The 21,343-nt window shown below is 42.5% G+C and overlaps 1 protein-coding gene across 1 annotated transcript in view; it reads left to right on the top strand.

Moving 5' to 3' along the window:
* The first annotated feature begins 293 nt into the window (after positions 1 to 293).
* The window catches only part of FAF2 (Fas associated factor family member 2), a 52,529-nt gene continuing 31,479 nt past the window's right edge, over positions 294 to 21,343 (top strand). The window contains exon 1 of the mRNA XM_045822767.1: positions 294 to 775. Within this exon, the coding sequence (XP_045678723.1) occupies positions 713 to 775 (63 nt within the window). The 5' untranslated portion in view covers positions 294 to 712. The remainder of the gene's footprint in view (positions 776 to 21,343) is intronic.

The raw sequence follows: 21,343 nt of genomic DNA, 5'->3' as shown, positions 1-21,343 counted from the left end.
TCCCACGGCGTTGAACGGAAAGCTTTGCCCAAGGCTGGTAGCGCCATTAAACATCAAAGATCTTGGTAGCCAAGTCCAAACAATCCTCGCGAGCGACCTCAAAGCTGCGATTTTCCCACGGCAACAGCCCTTGGCTGCTTCCAGCTGGAAGGCGGCGTCGGAAATGCCCGACCAGAATTCGGATACTTCCGGAACCTCCTGAAAGATGGCAGGAACTTTCAGAAACGTCAGAGCAGGAATCAAATGTCAAACCGCCAATTTGTCGTAAAGGCCACCGTTTCCGAGGAAACACTCAGGAATATCGGAGCTCACAGGCGTACGGTTAGGAACAGCAGAAAACAGCGGGGAGGCTTTCGGGACTTTCCGGAGCTTCTGGATGGAATTCGAGACTGTTCGGCTCTTGGCGATCTCTTCAGCAGTCTTAGGTTCCTAGGGATCCATTCTTCGCCGAAATTCTGAAGGAGACTGGTACCGGACAGGCCTTCGGCAATTTCCGAAAGGGTTCGGGATCTGCCCGAGAGAGGCGCCCCCTGGCGGTGCAAACAAACACCGCTACCTCCAACACCACTCTAACCACCACCCGCGGCGGGGTCAGCACGCGCAGACGCAGTCGCGCGCCGGCGGCCGCTCGGCGACCGGACGTGGTTGCTGCTGAGATCAGTTCCGGCGGGTGACGGTGCGGACGGGTCAGAAGCGTACAGGCGGCGGCAAAATGGCGGCGCCGGAGGAACGGGATCTAACCCAGGAGCAGACAGAGAAGCTGCTGCAGTTTCAGGTAGCAGCGAGTCCTCGATGCAGCAAGGGCCGCCGCGGGCTGGGGAGTGGGCCTCTAGAGGACCCCAGAACTCTCCCGAGATTGGGCTCGCGGTTCTTCTCAGACCATCCGGCGGCCCCCTCCCCCCCCAGACGCCAACTGCCCTGCTGTCCCCGAGCCTGTCTGTCCCCTGCTTTTCGGCGGTGGCTGCTGCCGGAGCCATCTCCCTCTCTTCCTTCAGCGGTTCAGCTTCCCTGGTGTCCCCCTGGGCGCCGGTCTTCAGCCATGCTTCCCAGGTTGGACCCTCTCCGCCCAACGACTTTGGATGCTTAATCCCAACCACGGAGTGGGCTCGTTTCAGGTCTCTGGAAAACCTACCAGCTTCCCTTGCCATTTCCATGAACATTTACTCGGGGCATCTTGGATGCAATGTCTTGTGTTGGGGGATGTGGTGGGGGAGGGCAAGCCCGGCCCCCGCCCTAAAGGTGTGGGAGGGCACTACGTGAGGAAACAAATGCAACATAAAAGTCATCAGTGGCCTCTGGCAGGGTTTATGATCCTGGGCTGATTCCAGGACTCACGTGCTTGACTGTGCTTGTGGGTGGTAACTTGCAGGAATCTCCGAGTGGGGTTAAGAACTCCAGGGATAATTAGGTGGAGGCGGCCACTAGGGTGGGTAACCTTGACTCTTTGTTACCCTGATGGATACCAATTTCCTTGTTTTTAAAATACGTATTTTTAAAGTGTTTATTCCCGTAAAGATATTGTGGCGATCAAGTGAGTTTATGAATGCCGGAAGGGCTTTGTGCAATGTAAAATGCTCCCAAACAGTGTTGCTGCTTATTAATCATTATTATTTAACTTAGGAGAGAGTTAAAATTAGTGATAGTTATTTCCTAATATAAAATGTGCTAAATCTTCATTAATGTCAGCAAGTGTTTACTAAGAACCTTAGTGCTCAGGCACTCCTAGTTAGAATACCATTTATTACTGAGTATGATGTTAGTACTTTGCTAAACACTTAGCATACATGATCACATTTAATACAGTGCTATGAAATTCGTACTGTTAACAATTCCTATGTTACAGATGACTGTTATGAGGCCTAAGAAGTAAAGTGCTTAGGTTGCACAGTAAGTGGTGGTGTCACATTTAAAGCCAAGTCCGTCTTTTCAGAACCTTCCCTGAACCCTCGACCTGTGTGCTGTACAACCTGTGTATGACTGAGAGTGGAATGCAGATACTGTGACGTGCCTTTTTTATTTTAGCAAGTTCTCACTTTTCCCTAATTGCCTTGATTAGATTTCACTGTAATTAATTTTGGAGGTTTTTTCCCCCCTCTTAAATTGAGCAGTGGCACCTGAAACTAATAGGATTTTTAAAAAAGATTTTATTTATTTATTTTTAAAGAGAGGGAAAGAGAGAAGGAGAGAAACATCACTGTGTGATTGCCTCTAGTGCACCCCATACAGGGGACCTGGCTCATACATAACCCAGGCTTGTGCCCTGACTGGGAATTGAACTGGCGACCCTTTGGTTTGCAGTCCACACTCAGTCCACTGAGCCACATCAGTCAGGGCAAGATCTTGTCTGTTAATTATACATCAGCTTGAAAACTGAGCGGTAGGTTAGAAGTGTATAAAGTGGAAAAATGCTATCATAGAAGTTCGTTGATTTTTGATTGGAGTTTTTGAGTAGAGAATTTGATGTTAATAGCAAATCTGAACCAGAATGAATCAACAGCTTCCACTGGTAGACCACTAATTTCAAAGATTTGTTTAACTTTGACAGACCATTATAACCCATATAACTCTTCAGGGTTGTCCCATGTCGTTTAAATGTAATGCGGTGGTGTGAACTGTGAGTCACAATGAACTCAGTCTGGCACTGGAAGAGAATGAATATGTGGTAGCTTTTCTCAAGTCAAGTGCATTGGAACCTCTGTTTTTGTCTTCATTGGAAGACAAAAGCTATATCGGTATATCGATATAGCTTTTACAGCTATATCGGTAAGAGGTGAGTAACAGGTTAAGCGATTAAGCGATTAAGATCGCTTTATGAAATTGGATCTAATAAAGCAGGTGAATTTTACATTTATGTGTTCTTGAACAGTTTCTGGGTCAGGTTCATCATCTAGGTGGTCATTATACATTCTTTGAAACTTACTAGATGCCAGGCATTATGCCAGGTATTTGATGTACGTGAACTCTAAACCTCTTAATTATACTGTGATGTGCTAACCTCCATTTAATTTATTGATGGAGAAACAGGTTCTGAGAGGTCAAGGAAGTTGCACAAGTAAGTGACCGAGATTTAGAGAGCCACAACCCTAACCATCTTGTCTATAATCTAAAGGAAAAGCCAGATACAGATCTGAATGGGTGTCCCAAAGTTTGTTAGAGCTCTTAGTGTGCTGTGGTGTAAACAAAATGCTGTGGGAATTCAGGGAAGGAGTAGAGAGCCGGGAAGGATGGCTCAGCAGTTACTGTGAAGCATCTAGTGTGCCTTCAGTGTGGTGCTAGATAGCTCACAGACATCTTGCGTAAGCCTCACAGCAGTGGCCTTTCAGGACTCCGTAGGTAGTGCGCCTGCTCCTAGGTGAACAAACAGATGTGTTGAAGTGTTTGTTTAAGTTCGTTAAGCTAGTACGTAGTGGAGGTGGAATTAGTTAGGAATCTAGCGGGCTGGCATCTGGACTTCCAGGCTGGGCTCTTTCCACTGTACTTTGCTACTTTGAAGGAGGAATAGAATTTCAACAGGTGGTGGACAGGAGGGTGTTCAAAGCTCAGGAGACAGCTCAAGCAAAGGGCGGAGTGTGTTTGTTGTGACGGCTTTAGAGAATTGGAAATGGAAGACAAGACTGGAAAGATACATTAGAGCCGGGGCCTCCCGAAGCCTTCAAAAGCTGTGCACAGCATTTTAAATTTTAATCTGTGGGCATGGGGAGCCATTAAGAATTTTTTCAGCTAGGTTTCAGGTTTGCTCCACTAACAAACACCATGGAGCATGAGCTTGGAACCTCCACAGGGGTCAGGACAAACAGGGAGCTAGTACTGCTGGAAATAGTTTTTTGTGTTTTTGTGGTTTTTTTTGTTTGTTTCGTGTCTTGGGTTTATCTGTACAAATAGCTCTGGGGGACACCAGCTCCACACAGACAACAGTCCAGGGGTCACACCAGTCCTTATGTCTTCACTTTGGCAGACAGAGGACTCTATTGTGGAGCCTTTGTGGGGGCCTGGACACCTTTGGGAGGCTGAGCCTGAGCTGCAGCCGCAACTGCAGCCTGAAACTTGGTTTGAGCCTTGACCTTAGACTTTGGCCAGCAGCACTTGAGACCCTTGGTGATGAGGGCCAGAGGAGAGTGTTTCCCAAGCTTGGGGTGGGCGATGAAGGGAAGTTGACTAGGCTTGCAGCTGCTGCCCTTTGAGATCTGGGGCTTTATGAGGGCCTGAGAACCTCGGCACATGCGCTCGAGGCCTTGGTGTGGTCGGCCTGCATCTTGTGCAGGCTCCTCTGCTTCTTGGCAAAGCTTGTGTTCTCATGGACGTGGGGTCTGCGCCCCTAAGAAATTCGTATCTTTGTAATTGGGGTTTCTTGATGCCATTTCTGTTCCATCTTCGCCACTGGTTGCATGTGGTGTGGTTCTTAGACGCAGCCATATCTGCGCCAAGGCCCGAGGCCCTCGAAGAGCCTGGGACTGGAGGAGAAACAGCAGAGCTAGTTCTCCATATGTTGCTTCGTTTGCTCTGTTGAAATTAGCAAAAGTAAAATATTTTAGAATTTCTTCTATTTTACTTGTGACATATGATTTGATTAGAATTCCCTAGGGTATATTTATCATGCTTCTCAGTCTGTTCTCTGTCTTTCCTGATTTTTGTAGCTATTGTTTTCTCCTATTTATTTTGGAACTGATTCAGTTATGAATAACTAATGCATACATTTGTGTTAAGCTGTTTCAAATGAGCTAGAATCAGTTTTAAGAAGAGCTAATGTGGGTATGGGGAAGGTTTCTTTTATTGAAGTCCATTTTCCCAAGTTTCCAAGTATAGCAGGCTTGCCTAGGGCCTTGGTTTGCTGCCTTTAGGTTGCCGTTTGAACAGCTGGAGAAGGATGACACAACAGAGAAGGGATGAAGGAGCTCTGTATGTGGCCAGTGAAGGCTTGTACAGGAGTAAGGAATTTCTTTCCTCTTTTTAAAAGATTGTATTTATTTATTTTTAGAGAGAGGGGAAGGGAAGGGAGAAAGAGGGAGAGAAACATCAATGTGTGGTTGCCTCTTGCATGCCCCCTGCTGGGGACCTGGCCCACAACCCAGGCATGTGCCCTGACTGGGAATCTAACTGGTGACCCTTTGGTTCACAGGCCCACACCCAGCCTACTGAGTTACACTAGCCAGGGCACATTTCTTTCCTCTTAAATGGATATTAGGGTCTGACCTTTGGTCTCTTAAATTACAGAAAATTAAGCCTGATCTCCAGGCTGTAGAATCAAACTCATTTTGAAAATCTTACCTCTTGGTTTCATTGGAGTTTTTATTACCTAAAGGAAAAAATACATGATGCTTTCTGTTCACATATTTAAAAAAAAGATTTTATTTATTTTTAGAGAGAAGGGAAGGGAAGGAGAAAGAGAGGAAGAGAAACATTGATGCGCAAGAGGTACATCATTTGGGTTGCCACTGGCACGCCTCCAACTGGGGACCTGGCCCACAACCAAGGCATGTGCCCTGACCAGGAATCAAACTGGCAACCTTTTGGTTCACAGACCAGCACTCAGTACACTGAGCCACACCAGCTGGAGCCGTTCATGTATTTTTTTTTTTCCTTAAAAAAATTTTTTTAAATTATATTTTATTGATTATGTTATTACATGTTTCCTGATTTTTCCCCCTTTGCCCCTGCTCTAGTCAGCATGCCCTACTCCTTCAGGCTGTATGCACACCATTGTTCATGTCCATGGGTCATGCATATAACTTATTTGGCTCCTGCATTTCCTGTCCTGTACTTTATACCCCCATGCCTAGTCTGTAACTACCTATTTGTACTTCTGATTCCCCTCACCTCTTCACACATTCTCCCCCTCCATCCTCCCATCTGGCAACCATCAAAATGCTCTCCACATCCATGATTCTGTCTCTGTTCTTGTTTGCTTAGCTTGTTTTTTAGATTCACTTGTTGATAGGTACATATTTATTGCTATTATATTGTTCATAGTTTTGATCTTCTTTTTCTTAAATAAGTCCCTTTAACATTTCATATAAAATGGTTTGATGATGATGAACTCCTTTAGATTTTTTCTTGTCTGGAAAGCTCTTTACCTGTTGTTCAATTCTAAATGAAAGCTTTGCTGGATAGAGCAATCTTGGCTGTAGGTCCTTGCCTTTTATGACTTTGCTTTTTTCCCCTCTTATGTATGCATGTATGTGTGTGTGTGTGTGTATATATATATATATGTATGTATATATTTAATTGTTTAAGTACAGTTGTCTCCACTTTCATGACTTTGAATATATCTGGCCACTCCCTTCTAGCCTGCAAAGTTTCTTTTGAGAAATCAGCTGTCTTCTGGGATCTCCCCTATAAGTAACTAACTGCTTTTCTCTTGCTGCTTTTGAGATTCTCTTATCTTTAACCTTTGGCATATTAATTATGATGTGTCTTGGAGTGAGCCTCTTTGTATTCATCTTGTTTGGGACTCTCTGTGCTTCCTGGACTTGCATGTCTATTTCGTTAACCAAATTAGGAAAATTTTCTTTCATTATTACTTAGAGTAGATTTCCAGTTTCTTGCTCTCCCTCTTCCCCTCCTGGCTCCCCTATGATGTGAATATTGGAATGCTTCAAGTTGTCCCAGAGGCTGCTTACACTATCCTCGGGGTTTTTTGGATTCTTTTTTCTTCTTGTTGTTCTGATTGGTTGTTTTTTGCTTCCTAGTGTTCCAAATCATTGAGTTGATTCTCAGCTTCATCCACTTTACTGTTGTTTCCTTATAAATTGTTATTTATTTTACCTAGTGTATCTTTCATTTCTGATTGGATCTTTTTTTGTGCTGCTGAGGTCCTCACTAAGTTCCTTGAGCATCCTTATAATCAGTGTTTTGAACTCTGCATCTGATAGATTGTTTATCTCCATTTCATTTAGTTCTTTTTCTGGAGTTTTGATCTTTCATTTGGGCCACATTTCTTTGTCTCCTCATTTTGGCAGCCTCCCAGTATTTGTTTCTATGTATTCGGTAGAACTGCTTTGACTCCCTATCTTGGTACTATGGCCTAGTGTAGTAAGTGTCCTATAGGGTCCAGTGGCACAGCCTCCTGTATTACCCAAGCTGGGTACTCGAGGTGCACCCTCTGTGTGGGCTGAGTACATTCTCCTCTTGTAGTTGAGCCTTGATTGCAATTGGCAGGTCGATGGGAGGGGTTTACCCAAGCCAGTCAGCTGCAAGGACTTGCTGTGACCACTGGCCACACCAACTTCCACCCTCCATGGAGGATCAGCTGTGCAGGGGCAGGGTAGAGGTGTTCCAATGTGGTGTGTAGTTGTCCACTGGGTGGGCAGGCTCTGGAGTTTTCTGGGTGGTTCAGGCCAAGGTTGGCTCCCACCTGTGTTCTGCCTGGGGCAACCCCATATGAGCTGTAAAGCCGTCTGCAGGTAGCTGCTACTTTTGCTGAGCTTGAAGGTTCCCAGGCAAAGCCAAGCTCACTGCTGCTAGTGCTGAGCCTGGGGCCACTTAGCAAGAGGTACTGGGGCTGGGAGCTGACTGAGGCCAGCTGTTGCTTGTTTGATAGGATTTAGGAACTTGTGAAACAAGAGCCAAGACCAGCCATTCACATGGAAGAGTCATAGGTAACAGTTTAGGTGGGCCATGCAAATTGGGTGGGATGCAATTTCAAATAACCAATGAGTCCACAGTTAGTGGAACAACAAATTGATGTCTGTCTCTCTCTCTCTCTCCACCCCCTCCACCCCTGCCTCTCTTCTCTCCCCCTTCCTCTCTCTCTCTCCCCCTGTAAATTCAATAAATGAAAGTTTTTTAAAAGATATCTTTGGGGAAAATCTTTGAGATAGGGATTGTACACTTAGTGCTTAGCAAGTGTTGGAGGTTGTACTCCACTTTAAGAAATCAAATCTTGTTTTAGGGGTATGATTTATGCTAGAAAGACTTCGAAGAATGTCAGTGGATCAATTCCTTAAAGAACAGGGTCAATTTTCACCAGAAGATTGCTGTATAATGTACATGCTTTATGTTTAAATGAAATATTTAATGTCTGGAATGTTTTCATTCCTCACTTTAAGTGACTTTTTAATTAATTGGCTAGTTATAGATCATTGGTTAGAAGAGCTCTGCTTTTTTTGTCCGACTGAGTTAGGATCACGTTGTACTTATGGAAGTCAGTGTGGCACAGAACGTGGCCGTGAAGACTGACTCTGAGTTGAGGGCCTGGGTTTGAGCCTCGTTGTTCCACTTATAATGAGTCGTCACTGACATTGTTGATTTGTCTTTCGACTTTAAGTGAAATGACATGTGCTGAAACCACTTGTACCAGTGGCTAACTGATATAAACAAGAGTTATGTTTCTGTGGCATCTCATCACCTGTATAACGAAATGAAGTTGAACAGCATGATGCTGAGGATCTGCTGGACTAACTTTGTGACCTTGGGCAGACAACTTTTTTGTGTTAATGTCTTCATCAATACATTGATGTTATCTACCTCATAGAGTGGTTTCATTAATTAAATGTTAATATATCTAAAGCACTGGCAAATATGAAGCACTTGGATGTTATACTTTATTATAATTATTTGTAGTTTTGGTAGACAAGACAAGATGGACAATCAGCTTGTTTTCATTTTTTGGTTTCTTACAAATAACACTGCAGTAAATATCCTTGTAAGTATGCATTTATTCTATTCCCAAGCAACACTTATCTATTTGGCACCTACTGCATGCTAGTTAGGATATTAAACATAATTCTTGCCCTTGCGGAGCTCACATTCCACTGGGAGGAGACCAGGAGGAGTCAGAATGAGCAAGTGAAATGTATGTCATGCTAGCTGGTGATACGTGCATATAGAGAGAAATAAATAGAAATAAATCATCAGTGGAAGGCCTCACTAAGAAAGTGTCATTCGTGTGAAAACCGGAAAGTGTGAAACAATCAGGACGCTAGATTGAGGGCGTAGGGTGTGCAGGGCATGGTCAAGAGGGACCTTATTCAGGAGTGTGAGGAGGCCAGAGTGGCTACAACTGGGGGGCGGGGGAGAACGCAAGTAGGAGGAAGGTCAGAGAGTTGAAGGCAGGGTCAGTTCATGAAAGGTCTTACAGGCTGTTGTAAGGATTTTGGCTTTAACTCTGAGGTAAGGTGGGTAGCCATGGAATACTGAGTTGGCCAAAAAGTTTGTTTAGTTTTTTTCTACATGATGGCTCTAGTAGTGCTTAGTAGTCTTTAACTTCATTTGAGACCATTTTTGTTAGATTGTATTGTGACAGCTATCATATCAGTGTGCCTTAAAAAAACTTATCAAAATTGGCTCTGGCTGCTGTGGCTCAGTGGATTGAGCATGGACTGCAAACCAAAGGGTCACCAGTTCAATTCCCAGTCAGAGTACAGGCCTGGGTTGCAGGCCAGGTCCCCAGTAGGGGTGCGTGAGAGGCAACCACACATTGTTTGTCTCCCTCTCTTCCTCCCTCCCTTCCCTTCTCTCTAAAAATAAATATATAAAATCTTTAAATGAAACTTATCAAAATTGGTGAATTTTTGTGTAGCCAGTTTAATATTGAAGATGGAAGTTTAATATTGAAGAAAATATGCAACATTATTGGCGTGTTATGCTTTACTATTTTGAGAAAGGTAAAAACGCAAAAAAAGGTTTGTGCACTATATAGAGAAGGTTCTTGTGACTGACTGAATGTGTCAGAAGTGGTTTGTGAAGTTTCTCAGTACTATTGACATTTTGGCCAAATAATCCTTTGCTGTGGGGCTGTCCTATGCATTGGAAGATATTCAGCAGCGCCCCTGGGCTCTACCCACTAGCAGCCGATAACAGGAAATAGTCAACATACTCAAAATATCCAAATCAATAAAGTTATTGGTGAAAGTAAGAAAAAAATGTGTCTCTTCTTTTATGGGGAAAAAAGTAAATGGGCTTTTTAGCCAACCCAATATTTTGAGTAGTGACAGGATTTATGATTGTTAGGATCAGTCTGGCTAGTTTCTTGAGAAGAGTCCTTCAGGAAGATAAGGGGAGGGAGACCAGTTAGGAGAAGCATGCCGCGATACGGGGCTGTGTAGACTGGAGAAGGGGAAGTAGCTATGAGGAGTTGGATTCTGAGTGTACAGTGGTTCCCCCCTTATCCAAAGGGCACATGTTCCAAGACCCCCAGTGGGTCCCGCAGGTAGCACAGAGGCCTGTGTGTGTATACTGGTTTTTCCCAATATGTACATCCCTTTTCATGTAAAGGAAGTACTTTACGGCTTCTCTTTGGCAGATCCAAATGGCCAGCCTCACCACTCTTCTTTGGGACCATTATTAAGTAAAATAAGGGTGACCTGAACACAAACACTGTGATACTGCAGAGGTGGCTTTAAGAGAGCTACTAAATGACTGACATGTACTACAAGGTTACACTGGACAGAAGATGACCCATGTCCCAGGTGGGAGAAATGGGACAGTGCAAGGTTTCATCACCCTACTTAGAATGGCATGCAGTTTAAAACTTATGAATTGTTCTAGAATTCTACATGTGCTCTTTTCAGATGTAACCAAAACTGTGGAAATTAAAACCCCAGATAAGGGGGACTACTACTGTATCCATAAAAGGGGAAGATCAGAGGGCTAAGTGTGGGGCTTTTCAGTCTGTAGCATTCTGAGGACACACCAGTGGTGAGGACCTAGCACAGGGGACAGAGTGGCAGGTGAGGTAGGAGGAAGCCCTGTGTTAACTTTAAGTGAAGTAACTTGAGGAATGAGAGCAGATCTCTGGATTTACATTGGGGTGGGGGGTATTGGTGACCTTGACCAGAAGTTTTGTTGGAATGTTAGGGAGGTGAAGGCTAGATTGGAGTTAAAGAGAGAATAGCATGAGAAATTGCAGATTTCTGTGGGTTTTGCTCTATAAAGAGGAAAGAGATTGGGCAGAAGCTGGAGAGGGGAAGAGATTGCTTCTTTTTTTTTTAATTTGGAGGAATTATCAGTATGTTTGTATGCTGATGAAGAGCACACATAAGCGAGAGAAAATTCAATGCAGAGGAAGGAGAATTGTTACTGTGGTATCCTTGAGTCAGCGAGAGGGGACAGGACCAGGTATACAGGGAAGAGGAGGAGCTGGCCTTTGCCAGGAGCACGGGTGAGTTTGTCTGTAGTGAGAGGAAAGATGAGTGGATGGCACTGATGCAGGTAGGTCAGTTGATGTGCAGGTTAAAACTTTGGATCATTTTTTTTCTGTGAAATAAGAAGCAAGATCATAACCTAAGAGTAGTGTGAAGATGGAGGAGGTGTGGTCATCTAGGAGAGCAGGAGCGAATGAACTGGGCAGCTAATATGAAGGCCAGGCAGTATTACATATCCACCTGAGCTTAGTGATTATACATTATGTAAAGTAAGACAAGCCTCCTGCAGCTGTGAGGGTACAGGTGCACAGTGGGCAGAGATTTGGAATTCTCAAAGATGTGGTTTAGCCAGTGGGATGTGATTATGATGGAGTGGTAGAGGAATTGAGGATGTGTGCAAGGAGTGATCATAATCTTTGTGGGATTTATGATGAGTCAGATGGGAAGTGAGGGCAGGAGGAGTGCTGAGGCTCAGTTGAAAGGTGGTAGGGTTGGTAGATTGTAGGTCCTGGCAGCGCTGAAGCATTTAGAGACAGGGCATTGGAGAAAGTCGAAAAGAGAAGGGGGAGTGTGCAGGGGCAGTTGTTGGTGACAGAGGTCCAGGGTTTGACCCTTGGAGTGAATGGGGGAACAGTAGACCTGGAACGGAGAGGCCGAAGTATCAGCACACTTGTGGAAACAGTAAGGTCACCTGGACACTAACAGAGTCAGGGGGAACGACAGGAGTCCTGGAGCCACACTTTTAGTGGGAAAGGCAGTGGTCTGATGTGAGCAGATGGTTCCATCAAGGAAGGGATGCTGATGAGATTTTGAGGTTGGAGGGTGTTTTTGTTTTTGATGGCATTTAGACATTTATTGAGCATTTACTTTTTTGAAAATGCTCTAGGTACACTGTATCATTGATTTCTCCCAATAAACAAATGGTGTAGGTCTCATATTGGTGAGTAAACTAGGATCAGTAGGTAATTTACCAATGGTTAATAGTGATGAGCTTAGATTTGAACACAGAAGTCTGGATTTGTTCCTATCACCTCCTAGCACTGCCTCTCTGACTCTTTAAGTGTTGATTTGTTTTCACCCACAGGTAAGTGAGTGGGGCCAACAGCAAAGCTATGTGACAGGGTTGGTTGGTTTGTTTTTATTTATTGATTTTGAGAGCGAGAGAGAGAGGAAGAGGGGCAGGTGAGAAAGAGAGACATTGATTTTTTTTGTTCCACTTATTCATGCATTTACTGGTTAATCATTGTATGTGCTCTCTCACCAGGGATTGAACCTATAACTTTGGCATATCAGGAAGACACTCTAACTGAGTTACCTGGCCAGGATCAGCAGTTTTTCTTTTTTAATCATTTTCTTAATATTCTAATTACCGTTGATATACACTATTACGTTCATTTCAGATGTGCAACCCCGTGATTAGACATTGTACCACTTGGGAAGTGATCACTCTGATAAACTAGTACCCGTCTGACACCATACGTAGTTGTTACAATGTTACGTGGCAGTTTTAAGAAAGAGAACACAGCAGAGGAAGTCCTGAGGTGTGATTCTAGTTCGGGACATTATCACTCGTGGTACTTCCTCATAATCTCTGCTATGGGAAGGTCGACTTCTTATGGAAAAGGGGAGATGAAGAACCAAAAGTGGGAATGAACAGGGAGGACAGTTCTCACTTCCAAACCCACAGATGAGAGAGAAAAATGGGGGAGAGAGGCCTTAGGGGAAGAAGTGTCTTTGGGGAGAAGCTAGGTTTCAGTTAGAATGTGAAGCTGAAGGAGATGTTCAGAGAAGCTGAGGACGCAGAGGGTGTTGCTGATGTAGCCGGGTTTATTTCTGCCGAACAGAATCCCAAAAATGTGGTTAACTGGGTCAAAACAAATGTACTTCTGCATTTTCATAGCTACTGCTAGACTACCTTCTAGGGACTTTTGGCAGCTCTCAAGAGGATGTTTCCCCACGCCCTTTCAGCGTTGGATGGTATCTTTTTCAGTTTTTGTCAATATGATTAAATTTTAGAAGTTCTCGTTTTAATTTGCATTTCCACTGGCAATGGTAGTTTTTGGCTTTGGATTGCAGTCAGTCGAATTTGAACAGCTAATGCAAACACTCATTTTAAGCTATTCCAGATACAAAAGATTACAAATGTAAGAGTGAGAGGGTTGCCTTATCAGCCTCTGGTTTTTAAGAGAGAATGCGAGTATTCCATGGTGTGTGGAAGGTTTGCTTTCTGGCCAAGTTGGTTGCAGGGTAAAAGTGTTGATTATGATACTGAATCCCATTGTTCCATATACTGGTTACAGAAGAGATTGAGTTTTTGTCTAAGTTATTGTGTAAATTGCCTATCATTTTTTGTTTTCTGTTGGATTATTTGACATTTTCTTATAAAATTTTAGTTATTCATATGTTTATATTTAAAAATTTTAAAAAGTTTATTGATTTTAAAGAGAGAAGGATGAGGGTGGGGGAGAGAGACATCAGTTGGTTGCCTCCCAAGGGCATCCAACTGGGTTTCGAACCCCCCCACCTAGAGATGTGCCCTTCTTGGAAATTGAACCCCCAACCTGTTGGTGTGCAGATGATGCTGTGACCAACTGTGCCACACTGACCAGGGTGTATTTATTTTTTTTAAGAGAGTTTAAAAATTTTTATTTATTGATGAAAGAGAGAAAAAAATGGTCGATTTGTTTATTCTACTTATTTATCATTCATTGGTTGATTCTTGTATGTGTCCTGACCATGGATCCAACTTAAAATCTTGGTGTATTGGGACAGTGCTCTAACTGACTGAGCTACCCAGCTAGGACCCTATATATTTTTTCATGTTTTTAGAAAGAAGTATTGGTAATGTATAGCAGATGTATCAATTTCATTCATTGTTATCTGTCTATTCAGATGCTCTGATTCTTCCTGATTCAGTTTTCGAAGATTGTATATTTCTAGGAATTTAACCATTTTGTCCAAGTTGTCCAGTTTGTTGGCATGTAGTTGTTCATATTTTCTTACAGTCCTTTGTATTTCTTTGATGTCAGTTGTTACTTCTCCTCATTTCTGATTTTATTTATTTGGGTCCTCTTTTTTTTCTTGAGGAGTCTGGCTAAACGTTTGTCAATCTTGTTTATCTTTTCTAAGAACCAGCCCTTGGATTCATTGATCTTTTTTTTTTATTCTATTTCATTTATTTCTGCTCTGATCTTTATTATTTCCTTCCACTCACTTTGGTCTTTGTTATTCTTTTTCAAGTTCCTTTATAAGTCTTTTTTTTTCTAATTTATTTATTTTTTAGAGAGGGGAGGGAGGGAGATAGAGAGAGAGAGAGAGAAACATCAATGTGCGGTTGCTGGGGGTTCTGGCCTGCAACCCAGGAATGTACCCTGGCTGGGAATCGAACCCGGGACACTTTGGTTCCCAGCCCGCGCTCAATCCACTGAGCTACGCCAGCCAGGGCTCAAGTTCCTTTAAATGTAAAGTTATGTTGTTTCAGATTTTTCTTACTTTTTGAGATAGGCCTGTAATGCTTTGAATTTCCCTTCTAGGACTGCTTCCCCTGCGTCCCACAGATTTGGGATTGTTGTGTGCTCATTTTCATTTGTGTCAAGGTATCTTTTGATTTCTTCTTTGATCTCATTGTTGACCCCTTCAGTGTTTAAGAGCATGTCATTTAGCTTCCATGTCTTTGTGCATTTTTCAGTTTTCTTCTTGTAATTGATTTCTGGTTTCATACCATTATGATCAGAGAAAATGCTTGATATGATTTCAGCCTTCTTAAATTTATTGAGACCTGTTTTGTGTCCCAACATGTGGTCTATCCTAGCAAATAACTCCATGTGCACTTGAAAAGAATGCATATTCTGCTGCTTTGGGTTGAAATGCTCTGTAGGTATCAATTAAATCCATGTAATAAGGCCCCCATCTCCTTGTTGATTTATCTGGAAGATCTATCCATTGAAGTCATTGGGGCATTAAAATCCCCTGCTATGCCTGTATTTCTGTCAATCTCCTTTATGTCCATCAAAAGTTGCTTTATGTATTTAGGTTCTCCTGCACTGGGTGCAAAAACCTTTACTCAGTTTACATTCTCTTGTTGGATTGTTCCCTTCATCATTATGTCGTGTCTGTCTTTGTCTCTTACTACAGCCTTGGTTGTAAAGTCCATTTTGTCAGATATAAGTATTGCCACCCCAGCTTTATTTTTTCCTTCCATTTGCATGAAATCTTTTTCTATCCTGTTACTTTTAGTCTGTATCTTTTCAAGAGGTGGGTCTCTTGAAGACAGCATATATTGGGTCTTGTTTCCTTATCCATTCAGCTGCCCCATGTCTTTTGATTGGAACATTTAAGCCATTTACATTTTAAGTGATTATTAATAGATACGTATTAATTGCCATTTTATTTTTTAACTGTGTTCCTAATTGTCGTCTCCTTCCTTCCTCCCTTCTTCCCTTCCTTCCTCCCTTCCTCCCCTGCTTTCCCATTATCAGCCACTCCCCATTCTTTCATTCTAACCCCTGGCAACCACTACTTTTTATTCTGTGTTTTGGCATTTCTTATAAAAGGAATCGTATACTATGGCCTTTTGTGTTTTGCTTCTTTCACTCAGCACAATGCTTTCAATGTTCATCTGCATTGTGAGATGAATGCCTAATACAGGCGTATTAGGACTTCATTCCTGTTTGTGGTTGAGTAATGCTCTCTCATGTGGATAAAACCACAATTTTGTCTATGCCTTCATCAGTTAATGGCCATTTGGATTGTTTCCATGTTTTGGCTGTTATTAACGTGGCTATGAATAATTTTTTCAAGATTTTATTTGTTTTTAGAAAGAAGGGGGGAGGGAAAGAGAGGGAGAGAAACATAGATGTGCAAGAGCTACATCCATCAGTTGCCTCTCACATGCCCTCAACTGGGAACTTGGCCCGCAGCCCAGGCATGTGCCCTGAGATCGAACCTGCGATCTTTTGGTTCATAGGCTAGCACTCAGTCCACTGAGCCACACCAATCAGGGCACGTTTTCCCAGTAACATTTATTGAAAAGGTTAGTTCCTATAGAATGACCTTGGAACCATTGTTAAAAGTTGGTTCACTCTAACTGAGGGTTTCTGTCTGGACCCTCATTGCTGTTACATCAATTTGTAGCTGTCCTTGTACTAGTACTGCACTCTTTGATTATTGCAGCTGTGTAATAATTGTAAAGTCAGGAAGCACAGAGTCCTCCAGCTTTGTTCTACAAAATTGTTTTGGCTATTCTGAGTCCTTTTGATTTCCAAATGAATTTTAGGATCACCTTGTAAATTTCTGCAGGAAGGCAGCTGGGATATTGACAGAGATTGTTGGTTACTGTGGATCACTATGTGGTGTAGTGTCATCTTAATACTAGATGTTCCAATTCATGAACATAGGAAGTCTTTTTATTTATCTAAGTTGTCTTTAGTTTCTTTCAGTATTTTGTAGTTTTTTGTATGCAAGTCTTAGACTTCTCTTGTTAAATTTATTCCTAAATATTTCCTTTTGGATGGTAATGTAAAGGAAATGTATTTTAATTTAGATTCAGATTGTTCATTGCTAGTGTGTAGATATGTAACTGACTTTTGTATATTGACCCTGTATTATGCAACCTTGTTCAACTCATTCATTTTTTTTTTTTGGTAGATTTTTAACTATTTTCTCTGTAAGATCATGTCATCTGAGTAGATTACTTTATTTTTAATCTGACTTCCCTTTTCTTTTTGTATAAATGTTCTATTATGTTGAATAGAAGTGACAAGAACAAACACCCTTATCTTTTCCTGATCTTAGGGGGAAAACATTCAGTTTTTCTCTATTATTATGTTAGCTCTGTTTTAGATGCCCTTTTTCAGGGTGGAGAAGGTCCCTTGTGTTCCTAGTTTAAATATTTATTATGAAAGAGTATCCTGGGTTTTTAAAAGGATTAAATGAGGCAATGTATGTTAAAATGCTTGATACATACTAGGACTCTTATCAGTTCACATATCCTCTTATATTTCTCTTTATTTTCCCGGGGAACATTTAATAACATGTGGAATTGAGAGTTTGTAAAAATGTTGCTGTCTTTTTTTTAAATTGGAGTTTAGCAGATAAGAAATACTTATCGAGTGTTCTAAAATATACTTAAAGAATTGCAAGTCCTTTTCAAAAAGGATATAGAAAAGATTTATTTTACATGCAGAGAACTTGTCTGATATTATTCAAATGTTCAGAATTAAATCTGTGGTTTGGGATTTAAAAGTGTTGACAATTAAAATTTGTAGTTTTCTTACTTAAAAATTCAAATTTTAGCCCTGGCTGGTGTAGCTCAGTGGATTGATCTCGGGCTGCAAACCAAGCATCGCAGGTTCCATTCCCAGTCAGGGCACATGCCTGGGTTGCAGGCCACGTCCCCAGTGGGGACCACATGAGAGGCGACCATACATTGATGTTTTCTCTCTCTTTCTCCCTCCCTTCCCCTCTCTAAAAATAAATAAATAAATGAATAAATGAATAAGTGAATCTTTTTTTAAAAAAGGAAACTAAACTTTAAAAAAAGAGAGAAATTTAAATTTAGCTTGCAGGTTTAGTAGTATCTTTAAACATGCTTTCTATTAGCTTAATACATTATGTTTCATTAGCCTTTTCCTAGCCCTTTCACATTTAAAATGATGTTTCGTTCTCTTTTTGTTTGTCTTTCTCTTTTTAAAATATTTCTTTAAAAAAGATTGTATTTATTTTTTTAAGATTTTATTTACATATTTTTATGTAAATATGGGGAAGGGAGGAAGAAAAATGGAGAGAAACGTCAATGTGCAGTTGCCTTTTGTGTGCCCCCAAATGGGGACCTGGTCCACAACTCAGGCATGCGCCCTGACTGGGAATCGAACTGGTGATGCTTTGGTTCGCAGTCCATGCTCAACCCACTGAGCCACAGCAGCCAGGGCTCCACAATTTTTTATAAGAGTTATTTGAGCCAAACTGATTTGTTTGGTGTATGGAGAAGTTGCTGTTACTGATTGAACATGTCAGAAGTAGTTTGTGAAGTTTCTTGGTACTATTGACATTTTGACCAAATAATTCTTTGCTATAGGGCTGTCTTATACATTGGGAGATGTTTAGCAGCACCCCTGGCCTCTACCTACTAGAAGCCAATAATGGAAGATAGCCAATGTACTCAAAATATTCAAATCAATAAAGTTATTGGCAAAAATGCAAACTGTGTCTTAAATGGACTTTTTGGCCAACCCAATAAATAGTGTTCTTTTTAAAAAGACCTCCTCCTGTGTGAAGTTGTGAATTTGAATTATCTTTTCTTTTTACCTAAAGACAGAACCTTTCAAAACATTTAAAACAGTGATTTTCAAACCAGTGTGCTGGAAGAATTTTTAAATCATGCAACACCTGACTGTTCAGTCAGGGCACAACCTGTTTCCCCTTAGATTGTCCAATTAAAAAATGGCCACGGCCAGCACAACAGTACCTATTTGGTGCCAGTGACTCTACACATTTTTTTCTTAGATCAGCAAAAAATAAATTTTTTGGTATACCCAGAATTTTAGTAATTCTGTGCTTCCTGGACTTGCATGTCGATTTCCTTAACCAAATTAGAAAGTCTTCTTTCATTATTTTTTAAAATAGATTTCCAATTTCTTGCTCTCTCTCTTCTCCTTCTGGCTCCCCCCCTATGATGTGAATGTTGGAATGCTTGAAGATGTCCCAGAGGCTGCTCACACTGTCCTTGGGGTTTTTTGGATTCTTTTTTCTTCTTGTTGTTCTGATTGATTGTTTTTTGCTTCCTATGTTCCAAATCATTGAGTTAATTCTCAGCTTCATCCACTACACTGGTGTTTCCCTGTAAATTGTTCTTTATTTTACTTAATGTATCCTTCATTTCAGACTGCATCTTTTCTGTGCCATTGAGGTCCTCACTGAGTTCCTTGAGCATCCTTATAACCAGTGTTTTGAATTCTGCATCTGATAGATTGTTTATCTCCATTTCGTTTAGTTCTTTTTCTGGAGTTTTGATCTCTCATTTGGGCCATGTTTCTCTGTCTCCTCATTTTGGCAGCCTCCCTGTGTTTCTGTGTATTAGGTAGAGCTTCTTTGGCTCCATGTCTTGGTAGTGTGGCCTAATTTAGTAGGTGTCCTGTAGGGTCCAGTGGCACAGTCTCCCCTATCACCCAGGCTGGGTACCTGAGGTGCATTCTTTGTGTGGGCTGAGTACTCCCTCCTCTTGTAGTTGAGACTTGGTTGCTGTTGGTAGATCAATGGGAGGGGTTTACCCAGGCCAGTCAGCTGCAAGGACTAGTTGTGACCACTGACCAACCTCCAGTCTTCTTGGAGGATGAGCTGTGCAGGGGCAGGGTAGAGGTGCTCCAGTGTAGTCTGTAGCTGTCCACGGGGTGTGCTGGCTCTGGAGTTTTCTGGGTGGTGTAGACCAAGGTCAGCCCCCACCTATGTTCTGCCTGAGGCCACCCTGCCTGAACTATAAAACAGTCTGAGATGGCTGCTACTTGTGCTGGGCTTATAGATTCCCAGGCAAAGTCAATCTGTGCATCTAGACCGGTTGCTGCTAGTGCCAGGCCTGGGTCTCTCTGAGGCCAGCTATTGCTTGTTTGGCCTGGGGCTCACTGAGGCCAGCTGTTGCTTGTTTGATAGGATTTAGGAAGTTGTGAAGCAGGACCCTAGACCAGCCATTCATTTGGAAAAGGAGCTCACCTGGGCCTGTAAGTTGGGTGGGGCAGGGTCTCTGGGGATCTCCAGGGTGGATCAAACAGTGTTTGCCTGGTCGATGGAGTCTCAGATATGGCACCAGTCTACTGGCTCAGTGTGGGGAGGGTTTAGAAAAGGGACAGTGGCCTCTGCTTGCCCTGATGCCAGATGCTTCAGTTTCTCCCTCTATACCCACTGGTGCCTTTCAAGCTGCTACCCCAGTGCTGGAGCTCAGAGGGAGTGAGTCTTGAGTAGGGGAGTCTGTATGTGGATTATTTAAGAGGAACGGATTGGGCTCCAGAAATTTCTTCCACCGACTGAATCCCCACTGGGTTTTGCAGCCAGAAGTTGTGGAGGCTTCTCTTCTTGGTACTGGAACCCTGGGCTGGGGGTCCTGATGTGGGGCTGGGACCCCTGGCTCCCAAGATATCCCTCCCGAATTTTTACCTACCACACGTGGGTGTGGGACCAGCCTGGTCCATGTCTGCACCCCTCCTACCAGCCTGAATGGGTGTAGTTTCTTTAATTCTGTAGTTGTCAGACTTCTGTGCAACTCAATTTCTGATGGTTCTGAGTGATAGTTCTATATTTTAGTTGTAATTTTGATGTGGTGAGCCCTGTCTTCCAATGCCGCCATCTTGACTGAGAGTCCTCTGAAATATTCTTTATTGATAATTTATTGAAAACTTTTAGCCCTGGCTGGCATAGCTCAGTGGATTGAGTGCGGGCTGCAAACCAAAGCATTGCAGGTTCGATTCCCAGCCAGGGTACATGCCTGGGTTGCAGGCCATAACCCCCAGAAACTGCACATTGATGTTTCTCTCTCTCTCTCTATCTCCCTCCTTTCCCTCTCTAAAAATAAAATAAATAAAATCTTTTAAAAAAAAGAAAACTTTTGTTTTCTAATATGAATTAATCAAATAATAACACAAAGCAGTGTGGCAGTGGAGGAGATAGCCTGGACTTTGGAGGTAGTTGTTTTAGGTTTCAGTCTCCATTCTACCACTTACTATTCTGGACAGAGAGATTCTTAAGGCACAAAACCTCCTGAATCCTTCGCTTTCTTAATTGTGAGCATAAAGGCTGTATTACTTGCTGTGTCTGTTACATAGTGATGGGTACTTAATGAACGGGAGTTGCTAGTATTTAATTTAGTAAATCAGTAATTAAATGTGAATAGTAAGGATCTGAGTGTAAGAGTTTTAATTACAGATCAGAGCCCAGGTGTGATTACTTTACTCCCTGAAGGGACTTCAGCTTTCATTTCTCTGCCACTACCAGAGAGGGCGAGCTGCTTACTGCATTAGGCAAAGCTGTCTGTGTGGCAGGAAGGAGAGAACAGAGATCCTTGGTTTTGCCAGCTGTCCCTCTGGGAGTAACTGAAAGCAAGTTAAAGTATGCATTCTCAACAAGCCGGAGTCCACAAAGCAACTGGAATGTAGGGAGTGCTTAGACCTCAGCCGAGACTTCACACTGGACGCCTGCAGTGCTGGTATGAATAGATGAGGCGTGGGAAGAGAAGCGCTCCTTAGGAAAGCAGTCCAGTAATCACTCTGGTCACCCAG

The sequence above is a fragment of the Phyllostomus hastatus genome, unplaced genomic scaffold (genome assembly GCF_019186645.2).
Source record: "Phyllostomus hastatus isolate PE091 unplaced genomic scaffold, TTU_PhHast_1.1 phas_contig_150, whole genome shotgun sequence".
Lineage (NCBI taxonomy): Eukaryota > Metazoa > Chordata > Mammalia > Chiroptera > Phyllostomidae > Phyllostomus > Phyllostomus hastatus.
Note: the sequence above shows the minus strand (reverse complement) of the source record. Positions and strands in the feature narration are given on the sequence as shown.